The following is a 20567-nucleotide window of genomic DNA, read 5'->3' as shown; positions in this document are numbered from 1 at the left end:
TATCCATCCATGACGGATGTTTGGTCCCACACACTGAGTTTTGCTTTAAGGCACCAAATCTGTCATTTCTTTCCTACTTCCATTTAGTGCCATCATATCTCAACTATCGCACAGATCGGAATGTTTTACAATAACCTATAATGATTTTGTCTCCAATGAACATAACAAATTCTTTAATTATTATTTTTGAGCTAGATGATCTCTGTGTAGCCCAGAGTGGTCTCAGATCCTCTACTGTCCTAATTAAGTATCCCAAGTACTAGGATAAAAGACTGCACACTATGGTTGACTCTAGAAATGACGAATTCTAATAGAAATATTTGGAAATAGATGTAAGTAATATTTCAGATATAGCAAATTAGATTATCAAATAATTCCTTATAATCTAACATTGTTGATAATATTCTCGGTATTTCCTACTGTTCATAATTTTAATCTGGTTAACAATATAATCATACGTTTATTGAAATATATCTTTATTCTTTGACCTAAAATTGTCTATTGCCACACTAAAATTGAACAGGTTATAGGGTCTGACATTTCAATACATGTATACCTAAATATAAAGTGTAAGAATATTTACTTAGAATTATTTATCATTTCTCTGTGGTAAAAAAAATTCAAACTCCTTTCTTCAAGCTTTTTTGAAATCTATGATATATTGTTGTTGTCTGCAGTTGCCCAACTATGAAAGAGAAGTCTAGAATTTATCTATCCTATTTAACTGAACATGGTGCCTAGTTATCAGTGCTTAATGTATATACATATAGATTTCTATGTAAACTAATACATATCTAGTTCATTACATACATAAGTATACATATGAATATACATATGTATATGTGCACATATTCATATACTTTACTATCGGTGAAATTAGCTGTAGATAGTATAAAATATCTGCAGGAAATCAGAAATTTATTGCTATTTTCTATATATGCATGCATACATATTTAATTTTTAGTTCTAAGTCACATAATGAAATGAATATTTGACAATAATAACCTCTAATCATTCTGAAATTCAGTTCTCAACAGAGAATATGAAAGATTAAGTCAGAAATTAAGACTGATGTTAAAATTTTTAAATTAACACTGAGATTCATGTTAAGTTGTCAGACAGTGTCCATGACTGTCCTGAACTCCAAGAAGGGCAAGTGCAGAAGTTCTGAGGTGAGTGCTGTACTCTGTGAAGACAGTACTTCATTTGTCAGCAGTTTTCAAAAATAGTAATTTTGAAATCTTGTGAGGATTTCTCCAGGAAAGTCAACATAAACAAAGGTAAGATATCGAAAAGAAATTCGAAAATATCTTGACAACAGCTGTCAGAAGGCCTGAACAGCTGTTAGTTTATTTTGTTTATTAAAGACTGTACGCACCAGTGGATCACACTCTGAGCGAGGTCCTCTATGTACAGCACCCTCAAATGTCCTCCAGCTGATAACCACTGACTCAGAACTCCAAGGCTCTGTTGGTGTTATTTCTGGAATAAGTCATTAAAACAAACACCATCTATCCTACCCCTGCTTTTTAGAGGGGAAAGTCAGAGAAGGCAACGACTTAGTTTCTTAGTCTATATTGATGAAGAACAAGTTATTGTTTTCAAATTCACAAGGTAATGCTTTTGTGAAGATGCAGGTGCTTGTGAACAGACCAATGTTGTGTCTAAATGCTTGTTCTATAGCTCACAATTTGAAACCGTGTGTAAATATAAATATACACTAGCAGTAACTCGCATGAGAAAAGGAAGGAGAAAGATGGTAGGTACAAAAACACATCTTCCCCATATCAAACTAATTTACTCTCTTTACTCAGTCTCTCATTCGGTGAACACAAAGGGCCTTGTACTTACATAGTGCTTTTATAAAAAGAACATTTTATTATTTTTATGTAGGTGTGTGTGTGTGTGTGAGTGAGTGAGTGAGCATTTGTATATATAAGTGAGTATGTGTAAATGTGAGTGAGTGTGTGTATGTGTGTAAGTAAGTGTGTGTATGTGAGTTCATAAGCATGTGTGTTTGTGTGTGTATGAGTGTGTGTATGTCTATGTGAGTCAGTGTGTGTGCATGTGTGTGTGTGTAAGTGAGCCTGGGTGTATGTAACTAAGCATGTGTGTTTGTGTGTGTATGTGAATGAGTAAAGTGTGTTTGTGTGTGCTTGTGTGTGTATGTGAATGAGCAAGTGTGTGTGTGTGTGTGTGTGTGTGTGTGTGTGTGTGTGTATCTTTGGAGGCTAGAAGCTTAAGATGTCCCTGGAGTGAAAATTATAGGAAACTGCTCTGAGCCATCTGAGTTGGGTCCCCTGCAGGAGCAGTATAGGCTCTTAACCACCAAGTCATCTCTCTAGTCCTTCCTTGAATGTTTTTTAATTTAATTAACTTCTATGGAAAAATACTAGCTGGTCTGAAATCAGACTGATTACATTTTATTTTTCTAAAGTTGCATCAATAAAATCATACATGAAATGCCAAGTCTTGGGATAAGACCATCCCTTGTGCTCCAAGCAACAGGATTTAAGGTGAGCTTTGCCATGGGCGACTCTGTTTAACAGCGATATTTGGCACTATTTTGAGTGCAAATCAAAGGCAAGGGGACACTGCACCTTGTCACACACTTATCACATAACCACATGTTCTACACTACCCATAGGTCACAGATTGACAAGATATTATCCCTAAGTGTGAAAAGATACCACCCTATAAACTTATCAAGATAGATGAGGACCATGTGAACACTTGGTCATATGAAACAACAACAGAAAAAAATCAGGTCTGAGATATTATTTAATGTGCCAGATGACAACAATATCACCTGGATCTCATAAAGAGGACTCCACTTAATACAGCCATGGGGTTTGAGCTATTGACCTATGTGACCCTTCTGTGTGTTGTACCTTAAGGGAAAATCAGAGCAAACTTCCAACAGGCCCTGGGACTTCAGCTTATCTCAGTCCCTACTGTGCTGAATCAGTCTTCTTTAGTTGCCACTGATCCATCTATTCAAACATCACTCCACCTATTGGTCTATCTGGATCTGTTCCTGCACCTTGCTTCACTGGCCTCATGGTCTCACACCTTACTTCTGAAACTTAGCTCAATCCCTGCTCTGTGGCTTGGACTAATCCTTGCCTCTTCAGCAACTCTATATCATTCCTATCTAGGCTCTAAGAAGACTGCATATTATCAACTCCCTGCTTCAGCTTCTGCCTCCCTTCAGACTCCTTGTACTCTGTTGCGGCCTTTTTTATCCACTTTGTAGCATATATGTGTGTGTGTGTGTGTGTGTGTGTGTGTGTGTATACACACATATATGTGTATATATATATATATAGTTATAGGTACTACATATGTATGATATGATGTATGATCTGTGAGTAACTATTACTGAGATTGAAAAAAAAGAACTTGTGCTGCCAACCTAGATACCACGGGTAATTGAGATGGCTTGGCAAATCATACCCATCACACTCAACAGACTTGTGAATTGTTGTTATTCAATGTGTCCTGACATTGCAGAGACACACCAAAGTGTTCATCTAAACAACACAGTTGCTACAGCAGGACACATGATCTTATGTAATTTTGAATCTCAGCTTCCTAGAGACTCTGAATTGTCCTCCTTAAGAATATTGTATGTCCTGATGTATGACTTTCCAAAAAGGAAAATGTGACTGATCGAGATTATAAATAAAATGAGCCGCTAATATCACAGAATTTGCCAAGTCCTACTTTCATAGAGAGCAGCAAAGAATGGGTGGTCCTATATGTTTTTCTTTATATGAGTGGGAGGAGATAAAATGGGCCTGCACGGTTTTCCCAACATGTGAAACTTTTGTAACTCTTATTTGTTATTTTCATGTCCTGTGAAGGAAACTCATTTTGGTAAAGGTTCCTGAACTGTACGTACAGATAAAAATCAAATACACACCTAGTTAGGGGCTGGGTATATTTACCTGGCAGTCGAATTTATTTATATATATTGTACCTCACACTGTGCTAGACAAAAAGGAATCTTGTGTTAGATTCTTTTGAATAATGAAACAGAGGAGGACTTAAAAGTAAATAATTGCAAAATACAGCCTGCTGTTAAGTTCTTATAATTCTGTGTGTGGAAAGCTTCCGTGGAAACAACCAAAGTAGTTATAGCTTGTTACTGTGTTTTAACATGATATAATGTCAGTCTTTACCTGTTTGGGGAATTTTAAGCTCAAACATAGTACAGAGGATAAATAAGACTATAGTAATATCTTCCATCAGGGAAATTAAAAAAAAATTGAAGCTCGATATTAGTTGTGGACTCTTTAAAGTTGAGTTTAGTCAAAACTTTTACTTCACCACCCTGTTTTATGAAGAGATGTCAACCAAAAATTTATTGGAGTTCTTTAGCTTTTTATTAAAGGGAAACTTTTAGCAATACAAAGCTCATGACAGGCTTATCACTGAAGTTTTATAGATGGCCTCTCTAGAAAAGGTTATCCGCCTGCACTCAATATACTACCAGGTGGATAATAAAATGAGTTTATGGTGTGCTTTGGTGGACGTAGGCTTCCTATATTTTGCTTTTATCTCTGTTTGTTTTAACATCTGTCCTCTGTTCCTTGACCTATATACTTTATTGGGGGAAGGAAAAACTGAGTTTGCTATGCTTATTTGAACTTTATTGACCTTGTTCTTGCTGAAGAATATTTCAAGGGGGGAGTTCAAACTGAAAAAAAGAAAACTGTGCTCATTTGACTCAAGCTTATTTTATTCCTGAAAGCTGGTGGTTCTAATGCAGGGTGCACGGCCAGTTAAATCCTGTGCATAAGACTTCACTTTCCCGTATTAAACCCTTCTCATTTTTAGCTGAACTCTACCAGATAGGGTTAGATTGATGACTAGGAACACTCTCTAGAGTGTTTACTTCATGTTCGGGTACCTGGCTGAGGAAAGGACAATGGTCCATTGGATGTGGGATCTGTGAAGGTGATGTGCATGGGGTTTTGGTCTAGGCTGCTCTCAAACCGAGATGGGAGGAAAGTGGCATGGCCTGCCATTGTCTTCTGTCTCTGTCTGCGAGAATTCTTTGTGAGTCAAGAAAATTCCTCACCGCATTTTGTTTTCCTAATGCTTCTTGGATCCTCACCAGCAGGTTTTTACAGTCTGTTGCTTGCCTCTCAGATTAGAAGAATGCTGGCATATTTTAACAGTTTCCTAGGATTCAAACAGCCTTTAATTAACGGGAAATTGATGTTTTGGAGTGTTATCAAAATATGGGAGACAGAACACTGGAGCTATGCTTCCATCCTTGCAGTTTCTAAATGCAGTTAGTCTGAAAACAGGGGCCAGAACTCTGTGCTCCTTGTAACCAGCCGCCTGCCCACCAGTGTGCAGAGGAAGATCTGTGTTGGTGTAATATTCTCATTGCCTGCTCATTGGTGCCGGTCTAAATTCCTCCCACTCATGACTGGGGTGGAGACAGGCAGTTGTTGAATTGTCAAAGCTCCAGGGTGCTGAACAGCTCAGGGCTGTTGGGCTTGTAGTGCTGGCTTTTTTAATCCTCTTACTGCCAGGGCAGTGCGGTATGGCTGCCTGTGCTTGTGGTTCGGTTTCTTTTCTGTTCCAGATTCATGTCATTATTCTGTCAGAGTTTTGGTGAAAAGAGCAGTTCTGCAAAATAGCCACTCAGACTTGAAGCATATTCTGAACAGGTTAGTTTTCAAGGAGGGATGGGGGAACAGTGTTGGATTGTAGGGGTTTCCCTTGTACTCTGGAGAGCTTGGTTATAGGTGCATGGCTGACTGGTGCTGGGCACCCGAGTTCCAGGCAATACAACAGAAGCAAGTTGTGCAGTGTGAAATATTGACTGATCCTCACCCAATCATACAGCTACTATCCCAGGGAAAGGCGCTGCTCACTTACCTTTGACTGTCCAATGACAAAGTTATTTACTGGCCAAATCTTGGCTGGTGTGAGTAGACTCTGTCTTGTTTTTTCTAGTGACCCAGAAGCTGGTCTTTTTTTTTTTTTTTTTTTTTTTTTTTGCCCCAAAGGTCATTGTGTTTCATTTTCTGTGCCTGGTGACCCTGATCATCGCTTTGCTCTTGTCTCTATAGGTGGTACATGCCAGAGTCCTGCTCTCCCAGCCCTGGTCCGGCCGCCAGCCCCTCCTTTGCAGCCATCATTGGATATTAAGCCCTTCCTTCCCTTTCCTCTTGACACTGCAGCGGCGGTCAACCTGTTTCCCAATTTTAATGCGGTGAGTAGCAGATCCAAATTTGCACCTGTCCAGGATGAGAAGGCTTATTAAAGGTCTGGGGTGTTTCTATTACTATTTCTGTCTTCATGTGTTGCTTATTCCACAGTGTTTTTTTGTGTGCCATGGTGAAATTGGATGTCAATCTAGAGAGATAATGTTCAAGGAGCCAGGTTCCTGGGCAGGGGATGGAAAGATAATTCATTGGTTGATATGAGTTGATGTTATCAGTGAGAATCTCTTTTGTAAAACAAACAATGCTGCTATTGTTTGGAAGTTGCCAAACTGAAATTGAACAAATTTATTATACAGTGTAAAAGTTGAAGTTCGATGTGCCTTTTTTTTTTTTTTTTTTTTTTTGACATGAGAGTCTTCTAAACTGCTTCAAATCTGTTTCTTTTCTACTGCAATACATTGGGCTGTGAAAGAAGTCAGAACTAAAGCTGGTCCTCCAAAAGTGCTGGTTTTCCATTTATCTCTGTCCAATGAAGTGGTTCGGGTGTGTGTGTGTGTGTGTGTGTGTGTGTGTGTGGTGTTTATGTATTTGTGTATCTGTGTTTCTGTGTGAACAAAAAAACTGGACATTAGAATGCAGAGGTTACTGCTGTAGAGGGGTCAGCTTGTCGTCTCTATCTGACCTATTAGCTTCCACCAGATGAGGAGCTCCTAGCATGTAGAAGCTCCAAGGTTGGGTGGAACAGCAAGCTTATGTTCTAAATTACAGACCTTCATTCAACTGCTAAACTCTGAGACCCCCTTTCGTCTAAAAGCAGAGACCTCTCTCACCCTATACTTAAGGAGCCCCACTTCTAAAGTCTATAAAATCAAGGGATTTTCTTGGTTCTGTGTGTTGTTGTTAGATTTCCTGTCCCAGCTGAGATGAGTGGCTAAATGTTACTGATCGTTATTGCATCTGAAAGACCAAAGTAATGAATACCGTCTGATAAAACCCAAACTGTGATACACTTAATGTATTTCCTCCTTACCTTAAACCCACTTAGGACTCTGGCACCCGCTTCCACCCCACATGTCCATCAACCCCAGTTACAGATGAGTCCGAACAAATGTTTCCTAAATTATTTTGGTTCCTTGGGTTTTGTCAGAAGCCTTCTCAGCACAGATTCTATTATTTTCTTGTCTATTTTCACTTTTTAACTGTAAGTTGGCATTCATTATATGTATCCTAATTGTGTGTGTGTTTGCATACCATGAGACTTCTTAAGATAGACATTGAAATGAACTCATAATGGTTAGAAACAAGTAAGTCACTTGTTTTCTGAGAATCACCTGCTTCAGCTCTCAGCAGTTACTGCAATGTAGGGCCAGGCTTTTCAGTGACAGGATGTGTCAACACAGCCAAAGAAAAGAGGATTAATACAAGAGGTCACCCAGTGCCCAGTGAGCTCAATAATACTGTTTTCTGGTTGCAGCAACTTACCCAGAGATGAACTTAAGAAAAAGTATAGTAATCTGCCTACAATGAAGCCATTCAAGAGAATGGAGGTCCAGGAGAACTTATTTCCTTAATAGCATTTTATCACAGGGACTTGAAACATGCTGGATAGTATTTGAATGACAATAATATGCTAGTCAATGTTAGTAGACAAAAGCATATCTATTGATCACTTTATATTTAGTGGTGAAGAGGAATTTTTCCATAAGAACCTTATTTTGAGATAGATAGGGTAAGAAAGATATGGTAGTGTATGCTTGTCATTCCTACCCTCTCGAGACAGAGACAGGAACATCTTGAGTTCAAGGTCTGTGTGATCTCATATTGAGAGAGACTTTGTTTCAAAATGAGAGAGAGAGAGAGAAAGAGAGAGAGAGAGAGAGAGAGGGAGGGAGGAAAAAGAAGAAGGAGGAGGAAGAGGAAGAGGAGGCAGAGGAGGAGGAGAAAGAGAGAGAAAAAAAGATTGCACTAGAAAGCAGGTGATATACAGATGAGATAAAAGATAAAAGACAGGGTTTAGGGGCGTGGTTGGCCCTAACTGTATTGACTTTATCACTCTCTCCAAAACTGAGAGAACATTATGAAAGAGAGGACATAAAGAATTAAAGAGCTGGAAGATGCCTATGTGTCTTACAAAAAGATATCTTCAGGATACAACAAGGCTGCTCCATTCATGAACTGACTGCAGTGAAGCATTCATACACCTTTAATCCCAGCACTCGGGAGGCGGAGGCAGGTGGATCTCTGTGAGTTCGAGACCAGACTGGTCTACAAGAGCTAGCTCCAGGACAGGCTCTAAAGCTGCAGAGAAACCCACAGGCGGATCTCTGTGAGTTCGAGACCAGACTGGTCTACAAGAGCTAGCTCCAGGACAGGCTCTAAAGCTGCAGAGAAACCCTGTCTTGAAAAAAAAAAAACAAAAACAAAAACAAAAACAAAAACAAAAACAAAAAAAATCAAGAACTCTCTGCACTTATGGATAGCTCCATAAGACCTGCACATGACAGAGGCCATCGATATTTCATCATGGACAAGGTCTCATCTCTCCCTGAGGGGCTATTGGCTAATGGTTGCTGGGGAAGGAGTATCATGTCATGCTCCTCTGTTGCAGGGTGGAGAACCAAATATTACTCAGTATGACCAAAGTAAGAATTGAAAGCCTTGTTTAGACTGCCTGGAGAGAAATTCTCCTCATAGAGCAGCCTTGCCTGGAATGCAACAGGTAACTTTTAAAGGCAAAGAACAGAGAAAAACTATATCCCTGTTGGCCGTTCCAAGGGGAAGTAAAGCAAACAAGCAAGAAAATGGTTTAACAGAAGCCAAAAGATGCAGTTAGCTAAGGCCTTGGGAATCTGAGTTTCTAGAGCAGGGTTGGGTGCTTTCCCATGGGACTTCACAGCACAGAAACGAAGGGGTTTCAGGTTAAACTAAAGATTGCTCCAGCTGAGACAAAATGGAGAAATATTTGCCCTACCTATCACACTTCAGTGGTGTAGCAACTGAAAAGTGCTTAAACAAGTAATTAAAGTCACACACTAGAAAGACATTGAAGTAGAGGGGTGGTATGGTTGGAAAGAAATGTTAAGCAGGAGAAGAAAGTCTGTAAGAGAAGGAACAGGAGAGGCAGAAGAATAAAAATATACACGTATGAAACTCTTTGAAATAAAAAGGGGAAGGAAGCAAAGGAATGGGGTAATAAAAGAGGGGGAAGAAGTGAGGGAGGAAAGAAACAGATTCAGGCAGAAATACAGCAACATAAAAATTACATTTCTTAGACTCTTGCTAACCTTGACTTTTAAGAAGACCAGAGGGAAACTGGCCAGGCACTGGCATTCTTTCCTCTTAAATGACATCGCTGCAAATCCCCTGGTACGTCAGTACCAAGTCAGCTTTATATTTGTTTAGGCAATTCTTTTGGAAGATTATTCAAGCCTAATTTAAAATTTTCAATATGCCTCTTGGGAAACATTAAAAACAAAGTGGTTATCTTGAGTGACAGGCAGGATTGTTTGCCATGAGAAAAAAAAAAAAAAAAAAAAAAAAAAAAAAAAAAAAAAAAAAAAAAAACATGACCTGACCTGCTATGCTCTGCAGATCTCTTTATCTTCTTTACTGCTATTTCCTCCTCTTAAGGATAAATTGAACAGCCAAGCAGTGGTGGCAGACACCCTTAATCCCAGGACTTGAAAGGCAGAGACAGGTAGATCTCAATGAGTTCGAAGCTACCCTGGTCTGCAGAGTTCTAGACAATCAGAGCTATATAAAGAAACCCTGTCTTGAATCTCCCTCCAAAAAATAAAATAAAGTAAACATAAGAACCTCTCCCTTCGTTAGTGAAACCATTCAAAGTTGGATGTGTTCCTCCTTGTGAGTGGAGATAGCCTTCATGATTCAAGCTGGACTCTGCAGCTAGACCAAGTTCAAATACTAGGAATGTTTCATGTCTCAATATGGCCTTGGGTAAGTCACACATTTTCTGTGTATGTCAATATCTTCATCCACAAAATAAAACTAGTAATAGAACATATTTATGTGTGTACTGAGTATGTGGGTCAAAGTGTTTCAAACAGGGCTTCAGCATATAGGCAGGCTATTGAATGATGCAGTCATGTTCTCCTAAGAGGCTTCAAAACTCTTATGAGTTTGAACATGGTAGTTCATTGGTTAACTGGTTGGTAGAGTTTGGCATGAATGTGTTCCTGTTTTCTGGAGTTTGACTTATATTGTTCACTAGGACCTCAAGGCTCTCTTTTCCTATGCTTGTTGTTCATTCCTTAGTGGTTCTAGCATTGGTCAAGCTGCAGCTAGTTACAAGAAAGCTAAGCCTTTCTTGCTTTCAAACAAGGATAATGTTTGGAACATTCACCATCATGGGCTTCAAACTCAGAATCAGGACATAGAATCTCTGTAAGTATTACTGTAGGTTCTTGGTTTTATAGCAGTTGGAAACTCTATCCTGGGTATCTTAAATTTACTTTTATTGCTGTTTCCAATTTGGGGTTGAGAAGTTCTCACTCCATCAGGCTGAAGATAAATCCAATTGAGTTTCTTTTTTTAGATTCACTTATTTAATTCTATGTATATAAGTGCTTGCCTGCACATGTGTGTGTGTGTGCCATATGCATGCCTGGTACCCAAGAAAATCAATAGAAAGTGTTATATCCCCTTGAAATGGAGTTAAAGCTGGTTGTGAGGCACCTTGTGGGTTCTGTGAATCAAATCCAGGCACCCTGAAAACATAACAATTACTCTTATACACTGAACCATCACTCCACTCCCTTCAATCTAATTTCATTATAGAGTATGCTAAAGTTTTAGAACCTAGCAGTCCTATTCATACTGTGGTGGTGGGGCATTGCTGGGTTAAGTTATTTGTGTGCAAAGGCATTCATTAGTTACTTGTGGTTGCATTAACCATTAAAGCATCAAGCTTTTTTGTATTGTGCTTAGGACCCACAAACCTCACAAGACTGTCAGTGTTCCAGCATTGTGGACTCCTCATGTAGCTATTATTTCTTTGAAAGAAAATACTCCTAAGCCATTATGCCTCCAACTTCCACTCATCTATGATCTTAAACAATTTTCATGATGATCATCAATTATCAACTTTATTTTTTCCATTACAGTATGAATATGACATCCTTTGCTCATTTGGAGAATGGTCTGCCATAAAGATGAAGGAAATTTTAAAAATCAGTCTTCCAAAGCAAAATAGATAAATATGTAACTAGCCTTTTCTGATTACTGTCCTTCTATGAGAACATAAACCATTAGATTCATATGTGAGTCAAAACAAATATCAAAAATGAGGCCATGAAAATAGGCACAGTGAAATCAAAATGATTCTGAGATACCGTCTTACACCAGTCAGAATGGCTAAGATCAAAAACACCAATGATAGCTTATACTGGAGAGGGTGTGGAGTAAGGGGAGCATTCCTCAATTCCTGGTGGGAATGCAAACTTATACAATTACTTTAAAAATCAGTATGGCAGTTTCTCAGAAAATTGAGAATAACCTACCTCAGGACCCAGCAATACCACTCTTGGGCGTATACCCAAAAAATGCTCAATCATTCTGCAAGGACATTTGTTCAACTATATTCACAGTAGCATTATTTGTAATAGCCAGAACTTGGAAACAAGCTAGATGCCCATCAACTGAAGAATGAATAAAGAAAATCTGGTACATTTACACATTAGAATACTACTCAGCGGTAAAAACCAATGACATCTTGAAATTTGCATGCAAATGGATGGAACCAGAAAAAAAAAAAAACACCCTGAGTGAGGTAACCCAGACCCAGAAAGATGAACATGCTACGTACTCACTCATAAGTGGATACTAGCTCAGTATCTTTTGCTTTACAGCTAGTATCCACTGCTTTTTTAATTTTATACATTTTATTGACATTTATTGAGCTCTACATTTTTTCTCTGCTCCCATTCCTGCCTCTCCCCTCCCCTCTTCAATCCTCCCCCCAGGTCCCCATGCTCCCAATTTATGTTTTCTACTTTCTACTTCCCATGTAGATTAGATCTATGTAAGTCTCTCTTAGTGTCTGCATTGTTGTCTAAGTTCTCTAGGATTGTGGTTTGTAGGCTGGCTTTCTTTGCTTTATGTTTAAACAAAATAAAAAGTTTTTTGGCCCTAAGAATGCTATATCCTTGAGTGTTTCAGAAAGTGTTGCACAAAAGAAAGTTCTTACGCAACCCTCACAACCTTTATTAGTAGATATTTCTGTGTCATTGTGACCAAAATCTTGACAGAAATTACTTTTAAAAGGAATGATTTATTTTGGTTCATGGTCTTAGAAAGTTGTAGTTCATCACAGTTGGGAAAGTGGTAGATGTTTATTGAGGAGACTACTCATGGCATGGAATAGCAGAGGAAGCAGAATGCTTCAGACTCGAGCCAAAGGAAGGTATGTCCTTCAAAGCTCACCCTAGTGACCTGCTTCTGCTAGCAAGAGCACACCTTCCTAAGCTTCACTCTAACCAAGGAATGAAGCTTGTAAAATGTGTGGATATAAGATCATTGCAGATCCAAATCATAATGCTCCCCATCAATCACTCAAGAAAATTCCAGTGTTCAAAAGTATTAGAGCTTAGAGAACCTATTCTAACTAGTGTTTCTAGACAAGACTCATTCAGAAAGCAGGTAGATGGTATATAGGAAGTGCAGAATTGGAAACTGCACAAATGATCCATTGAGTCAACTGCCTCTTGTATTCAGCTGGTGTGGAACTTGCCAAAAGTAGTTCTATCAGAGATTCTATTATGAGCCCTGCTATGAAGACAGATGAGTGTATAAAGAGGAATTTGGTTGCTTTCATGGCAATGGTCACAGAATAAAATGTCAGCATATGCTGTAGTACAATTCTTCTAGTGAGACTTTATGAGAAAAAAAATCTACTATTCTTGGCTCTCAATTAGTGGACAATTTAAGGTAAAGATTTAGCTTTGTATGAAATAATTGTCTGCCTACAAAAAATAAAGATAAGCTTGCTTCTGAACAAGGTTTTTCCAGGGTTCTCACGAAGTTGTAGTCAGAAAAAATATCAAATACCCTATGCAACAGCTTCTTTCACTCAAATCCCATGACCTGCTTCTCCTTAATGGGACTGGCCAGTGGAATTGATGGGCACAAAGTGTGGCGTGCAGAGGTGGACTGCGCTGCAATTCAGAAGACCTCAGTAAGTAATGCAAGTACATTGAATCAGAAGGTCTTAAACATGTCTGCAAACAGAGCTAAAGGAAGGAGCATTTAGGTTTGTTATCTGAAATTATGTAGCTTTTAAATGCCTAAGGGTAAAGACTGAGACTGTGCCTAGAAAGGCCTGAGATTGTTGTCCAGAATGGTATCAAATTACTAAAGTGTGTTGCTTGACGGTTTTCTTCCTGGACTTTACAGTCTCCTTTTAATTTTTATATCTATCATATATTTTCTTCATATTCTAGTCTACAGCCAAGGCACTGTGTGATTTTACTCTGGAGATGTGAATAGATTTACCACAGATATTGGGGTCAATTATGGAAATACCAGTAAAGGGTTGCCTGTAAAATTATGGATGAATTAGAGACAGCTGCATCATCAAAAAGCCCAAATCCAGCCTAGGTGATAACTTACAAAAGCTGCATAACTGGAGCTCCCTTGTGTGACTGTCAGACAGCTTGACACATCAGAGAGTCCTCTTTCCCTAGAAGTTCTACTGCTTACATAACTTTGATGAGCTCTCTCTGACTTGGTACACGTCTCAAGAACTTCTGAAATGCTGTTCTTTCCTTCCTGAGTCTTGCGTGTTTCAACTACTTTCTGAGTCTTAATGAGACTAACTCCAGGAAGGAGTATTTCAACTAGGAAAAAAAATGCCACACAACAGGTGTTGATTATGAACCTTTAAAATATCATTGTAAAGCTATATTTGAAGGTGTCTTGAGTACTGATAGACACTTGGCTCCACCTCTCATGCTTCATGGTTCTATATCTCATTGTTATGAGTAAGGAAATGATAGAAACTGATTTGAACGTTCTTGCCTATGCTTTGTCCTCAGTACCTAAGGAGTACTCTCCTTCCTCGGGGAGGACCATAGAGGTCACAAGGGACTGGGAGAATGAAGTAGGAAGAGGAAGGCTCTACTTGGTTCTGGCTATACACCTTTTAGTGTGAAAATTTGAACTGACATAGAAACGGTGATTTGAGAAAGGAAAGGACATAGTAGAGGAGGATGGAGAAAGAAGGAATGACTTCCAAAAAAAAATGATTAGACTCCTAACAGTGGGCACCACTCTAGTTTCCCATCTTCCTCTTTCCTCCTTTTTTTTTTTTTTTTTTTTTTTTTTTTTTTTTTTTTTTTTTTTTTTTTTTTGGTTTTTCGAGACAGGGTTTCTCTGTGGCTTTAGAGCCTGTCCTGGAACTAGCTCTTGTAGACCAGGCTGGTCTCGAACTCACAGAGATCCGCCTGCCTCTGCCTCCCGAGTGCTGGGATTAAAGGCGTGTGCCACCATCGCCCGGCTCCTCTTTCTCATCAACGTGAATGCCTTGAAATTCAAGTATAGAAGGTTTTCTTAAATGTGATCTTTTTATTTATGTATGTGGGCATGCATGCATTGGTGCCTGTGTGGAGGTCAGAAGACAATTTGTGGAAGTTGGTTCTCTCTGTTCTAGGTATCAAACTCAGGATATCGGGTTCAGCAGCAGGTGCTTTGATCTTCTGAGCTACCTTGCCAGCCAGGATCAGATTTTTTCAGTTGCAAGAGAGGTGGGAGGGGGAGGCAGAAGAAAGGTAGGCTGGGGCAGAGAAGATGAGTTTATGCTATTTGTACTCGTGATTCTCGTAGGAATTGTGGAAAATCATGTTAAAATGCAGATTGCTAGTCAGTAGCTCTGAGATATTTTAATTTAGAAATTTCACAGGTTTGTGGAGCTGGAGGGAATTACCTTTCTGAAGAGTGCTATTAAGGGTGCTCACAATCAGGGACAGAGTTGTCCTGAAGGGAAAGGCCCCTCAAGTGGATATGGACTCATCACTGGAACAGAGAGAGCAATGAGTGGCTAGAGGATCCGTAACCTAACAGAGTGGAGGAAGAAGGTATAGGAAAGATGCAAACCTTGGACCGTAATCATGCTAATCGCGTTAGCATGCATTCAGCAAGTCTTCACTGCTGACTTGCCATGTGATGGGCCCCGAGTTTCCAGTAGTGAAACTCATAGCTAAATCCTCAGCAGCGTAACTTCCTCTCGGGTGTAAAAACTATATGAATGAGTTTTCATTTGCTTATTCAATGATTTCTTTGTTTTACAAACTGTGTCCTACTGTACAATTCTCAGTGGAGGAAAATGTGCCTACTGAAAATAATTTTATTCAAGAGCATCTGCTGTGAGCATGGCTCTACTGAATATAATTGAGTATGAGGGTAAGGAATGAGTAATTCAACTCTGCCTGACCTGCCTACTGGGCATTTGTCAGACCCGGATTGTTTGTCTGATCAGTGTATACACCAGGTTTACAACAGTAAGGGGAAAAAGAAGAAAAGCATCAGGGGTTGGAGAAGGAAGAGACGCGTAAGACAGGGAAGGGAGAGGAGATAAAGAACAGGGAGGATGAAGGAGTGACAGGAGGGTGAGAGGATGAGGACAAGTGAGAAAAGGAGGAGGAGTTGGGGGAAGTAGAGAAATAGAGGAGAAAAACAGAACAGAGAGGAGGAGGGAAGAGGGGAAAACAAGGAGAGAGATGAGGGGGAGGAGAAAGAGGAGAGGATAGAGAGGCTAAAGCAGTGGGAATGGTAGAATGCAGTTCCTACTTCAGAGTTGATCTAGCTCATTAGTTACTCCTTAAAATACTCTTCCCTAAGGAAACCAAGGCATCTAGATATTAAAACGCCGGATTAGACAGCAAGCTGTGCAAGCAGGAGCCCTGTTCGTGTAGTTCAACTTCATCTGTTGAAAGGCACTGCAGAAAAGTAGTGTGCTAGTTTGCCTCAACTATCAGTTTGACACAACCTAACCCCAAAAGAACTGTTAACTAAAGCGATTGCCCAGATCAGCTGGGCTTGTGGGCTGCACTGTGGAGAGCTAATCTTGATTGTTAATTGAGAAAGGAGGGCGCAGTCCACTGTGGGCAGTACCATTCCCTGAACAAGTGATCCTGTGCAGTATAAGAAAGCTAGCTATGCATGACTCTGCAAACAAGCTAGCAGGCATGCTAGGAAGCAGCTCTCCTTCTTGATTTCTGCCATGATTTTCTTCAAGAGTGGACTATAATACAAAACTGCAAGCTAAACAGCCCTTTCCGTCCCTAAGACGTTTTGGGCCATGGTGTTTTAACATAGAAGCAGCAAAGAAACTCAGAAAAGTCGTTAAATCATTGTGAGCAACTGGAGTAACTGTACTTAGATGATCAAATAAAGTTCTTTGAAAGTTTTGCTAGCAGCACTCTAGGAAAGGCGACATCACTGGGGAGGTTTCAAAGAAAATATATGGTAAAGGTTCATCTTTGATCCAGGATCACAGGTCAGTTCCATGTTTATCTTTTCTCTCCAATATAAAAGCTCAATCTATGTTATTTTCTGATCTGAGGTCAGCATTGCAGTGGAGAATTCCATATTTATGTTGTCACATAAAGCTTTTCATTAAGGTGATCATAATACAGAACCTGGGTCACAGCAAAGACTCTGCAAACAATTCATTAATGAACTAGCACAGGAAAGACAGACACATATAGAAAAATGGAAAAGGGGGGGGAACCACAGTAGATAGTTAATTGGAGAAATAGTCACAATTTATGAAATGGAATGCTGTTAGTGGAGGTATCTCAATAAGAAAGCACAAAATCTAAGGGTTGTAAACATGGCCCAGCAGTTAAACGCACTGGCTCCTTTTCCTGAGTACATGGGTTCAATTCCCAGTACCTACACCAAAGCTCACAACTGTCTGTTAATGCAACACTCTCCTCTGTACAAAACATACATGCAGATTAAATGAATGAATAAAATAAAAAAGAAAACAAACTCTAAGTGCTCTTTCTTTTATATATTATATTTCTTATATCTAGCCAGAATTAGCTATTTAAGTATTTATAATGAAACATAACACAACATTAAGCATCCCATAAATTCTTATTTATAGTTTTATGTTGGCTCATGTATTCATTTATTTTTATTATGTTAGTAGACAATGATGTGAAATTCACCAGAGGTTTTCTATGGAGGCTAAAGTCAGTCTTTTATAATATCCGTCGATTGTGTTATATAAGTTTGGAAGAGGTACATGAACTTCAGTACTTTAGGATGTTAGAAAGAAAGAGCTGAGTTTATGCTATAGAAAATATTTCAGAATGGAAGTTGATGTATGCACTTACAATATTGATTAACACAGAGGGCTCAAAATGGGTCGTTTCTATTTTACCTTCAGGGATATACCTGTCAGAAGCTACCATTTCCTCTACCTTTAATACTGAATTATGTGTTAATCACCCCTAACTAAAAAATATGAAATCTGAAATGTTTTAAGATGTGAAAGATTGTGAGTCTTGGCATAATGTCACAGACAGTAAATTGTGTATATGAACCAATAAGATTCATTGCAGTTAAAAAATTATTTGATATCATCTCTAGGCTATGTATTTGATGTGCATGTTAAATAATGATCCATGTTTCTCTTGGGTCCCATCCCTAAATTATCTTGTTATGTACATATAAATGTTCACCAATCTGACAATCTGAAAAGACACTTAATCAGAATTCCCAAGCAATTAGGATGATGCTGTGTGTCAGTCTAGTGCTTTGCTAGAATGCACGAAAGTCTCTACAAATAAAAGATGATCTGTAAATAAATAATGATACTTGAAATATTACTGTCTTCTGTGACTATCTTTCTCTTGTTACCTAGCCACAATCATGGGAAAACTTCATTTCCTGCAGCCAATGCTAGAAGTGGTAGGAATGGAGGTTAAGGACATGTCTATGTGTTTAGTTCAAAGAATCATTAATTATATTCCATTATAAATTAGAAACTGCTCTGAGATACTGTTGCTGCCACTAGCATAAGTTGGAAGCAAAGGTGAAATTATGAATTGAAAACCAAGTCTGTCTTCCTTGGTCACAACTGACAGAGCAGGGAGGCATGTCTGGAGGTGGATACCTTTATAAATATGCTATCGATGGCTAGGCTCCTCACTCTTTGGCAACAGAACAGCAAATTGTCTGTTCACCATGGGCACTAACGCTGTCATATTTGGGTAGCACAACCTCTTAAGAAACATCGTCTTAGAGATCATCTTTCATCATGCCTCTTGTGGAAACAAATATCCAAGCATGTTTGCTGAATCCTGCAGTCTCCTGTGAAAACAAAAGTTTGTAGAAGTTAAGCAACTTGCCATAATGATCCAGACACACACAAAACATGAAATATAGACAACCCAGGCTTGGAAATCAAAGTCTAAAAAAATGCACAGCACACAATTTGGTTTTTGTCTTCTTCCCTTTTATGAAAGTCATTTGCTTTTTGAATGACTAGTGCATTGTTATGATTCAGAGTGTCAAGAACCATACATGTCTCTATATTGTTTCCCCTTGATGCTCATTGCTCTCTAAGTAGAAGTCAGAGTGGTAAGCAACTTCTGCACCTTCTTTCCAGTGAAGATGATGAATGCCTATTGCCCCATATACACATGTAGGCATAGATGCTTTGAGAAAAATTGCTTTGAAAAGATTGTGTCTGTTGCTGACTGACCATCTTACTCAGTGAGATTCTGGGAAAATAACAGAACCTCAGTATGAAAACATGGACACTCACAGCTCCCTCAGCAGTCTCACAGCTGCCCCACAATTTCTGCTCCACACATATTTTCTCAGAGCACGAATTTGTTTCTGCTTTATGTCATTTACTTTTTGGAAAAAACCTAGAAGAAGAATGAAACCCTGAAAGTCTTGGCTACTACTTCTTGTTTACAGTGCCAAACATTAAATCCTAACATTATGAATTGGATTATGCCCCTCAAAATTTACACATTAAAGTACTATCCCATGCTGAACTACAGTGTGACATTTGTCAATAGGGTCCTTAAAATTATATTTAATTAGCATGAAGCTACAAAGGTAGGACCTAATGCTTTATGGTCCTAGAGTCACATTAGAGTAAAGACCATGCAAGGAATACAGCTTCCTGAAGCAACTTTCCCCACCAACCTTATATTTTGGATTTCTTGAGTTCAGAACAGAGAATTAAACATTTTTTGTTGTTGTTCTTGAAATGATCCTAGTTTTTGGTATTGTGTTACTAGCCCTAGCAAGGAAAGGATTTTTTAGTTATTTGATCCCCTTCCTGCTCTTGCTGGGAGCGCCTCACAATGTGCCTAATACCTGGCAATGCAGGGTTTTGTATGGCTAAATCAATAGCACTGATTAAGCATCCAAGGCACCTGGGAATCAGAACCTCAGCCACCTGCACTGTAAGGAAATTCTCTGTTTGGAACCAATTCACCCTTCCCAAAATAATGCACACCGAGCAAGGAGTCAATATAAGCATATTGCCTTTTTTAACAAAAAGCAACCTGTCATTCATATTCATGCGAGCACTTTTGCACTTGTTATGTTTCATAATATTTTCACAAGAGACTTGCAGGTCGTAGGTGTTATATGAATTATATAGGAAATACAGTTGAACTCTGAGAGGAGAAATTATTTGCTTCCACAAAGGAGTCAGTGGCTGAGTCCTGGCTTGTCTCTAACCTCAGCAATCCAAGTGCAGAGTGTCTCTGTGTGTCACTGCGTCAGGTAACCTTTTGTCTAAACAGTGGCAGCTTCTTTAAAAGCTGTCAGTGCCTTGGTATGCCCTACAAGCTAAGTAATTAAATAATCAGTAATAGCTCCGAAGTTCGTCTCCAAGAAGATTGTGGCTGTGGTTGGATGGTAAAGGATGGAAACGTCAAGGGCACGCATGGCCATGCCTTATGTCACCCACACAGGCACTTACATTGTATATGGACTATCACTGTCACCTTACATGGTAATAGGTTTTTAAAGTCCTATTCCAGGAGCAACTTAGTCTTCTTAAGCTGCTAGACCCATTCACACTAGAAGACAGAAATAAGAAAGCAACAGAAAGCAAAACTGAGCTTAGTAGCTAAATGATTTGAGTTTTACATTTGAAACTCTTCTTTCCTGAATCTTTATGTCATCATCTCTGGCACTAGAATATGGACGTTGTAGGCTCGAAAGTTGAGAACAAGTAAGCACGGGAACATAGAATCAAGGAAGTTTGTGGAGGCAGACTTTGTAGGACTGAAAAACTAATAAAAGTTTTTATGTAGACATCTTCAAGTTGTGTTTGTGTGTGTGTGTGTGTTTTAAATGGTGAGAGTCACTGCATTCTACCGTGTA

General features: G+C 39.1%; 1 protein-coding gene across 1 annotated transcript in view; it reads left to right on the top strand.

Annotated features, from left to right (window-relative positions):
* Positions 1-20567, top strand: part of Znf385d (zinc finger protein 385D) — a 331825-nt gene that overhangs the window by 68103 nt on the left and 243155 nt on the right. The window contains exon 2 of the mRNA XM_038349498.1: positions 6093-6235. Within this exon, the coding sequence (XP_038205426.1) occupies positions 6093-6235 (143 nt within the window). The remainder of the gene's footprint in view (positions 1-6092; positions 6236-20567) is intronic.

Source organism: Arvicola amphibius, chromosome 12 (assembly GCF_903992535.2).
Source record: "Arvicola amphibius chromosome 12, mArvAmp1.2, whole genome shotgun sequence".
Classification (NCBI taxonomy): domain Eukaryota; kingdom Metazoa; phylum Chordata; class Mammalia; order Rodentia; family Cricetidae; genus Arvicola; species Arvicola amphibius.
The sequence above is the reverse complement of the archived record's forward strand: the minus strand, read 5'-3'. Positions and strand labels throughout refer to the sequence as shown.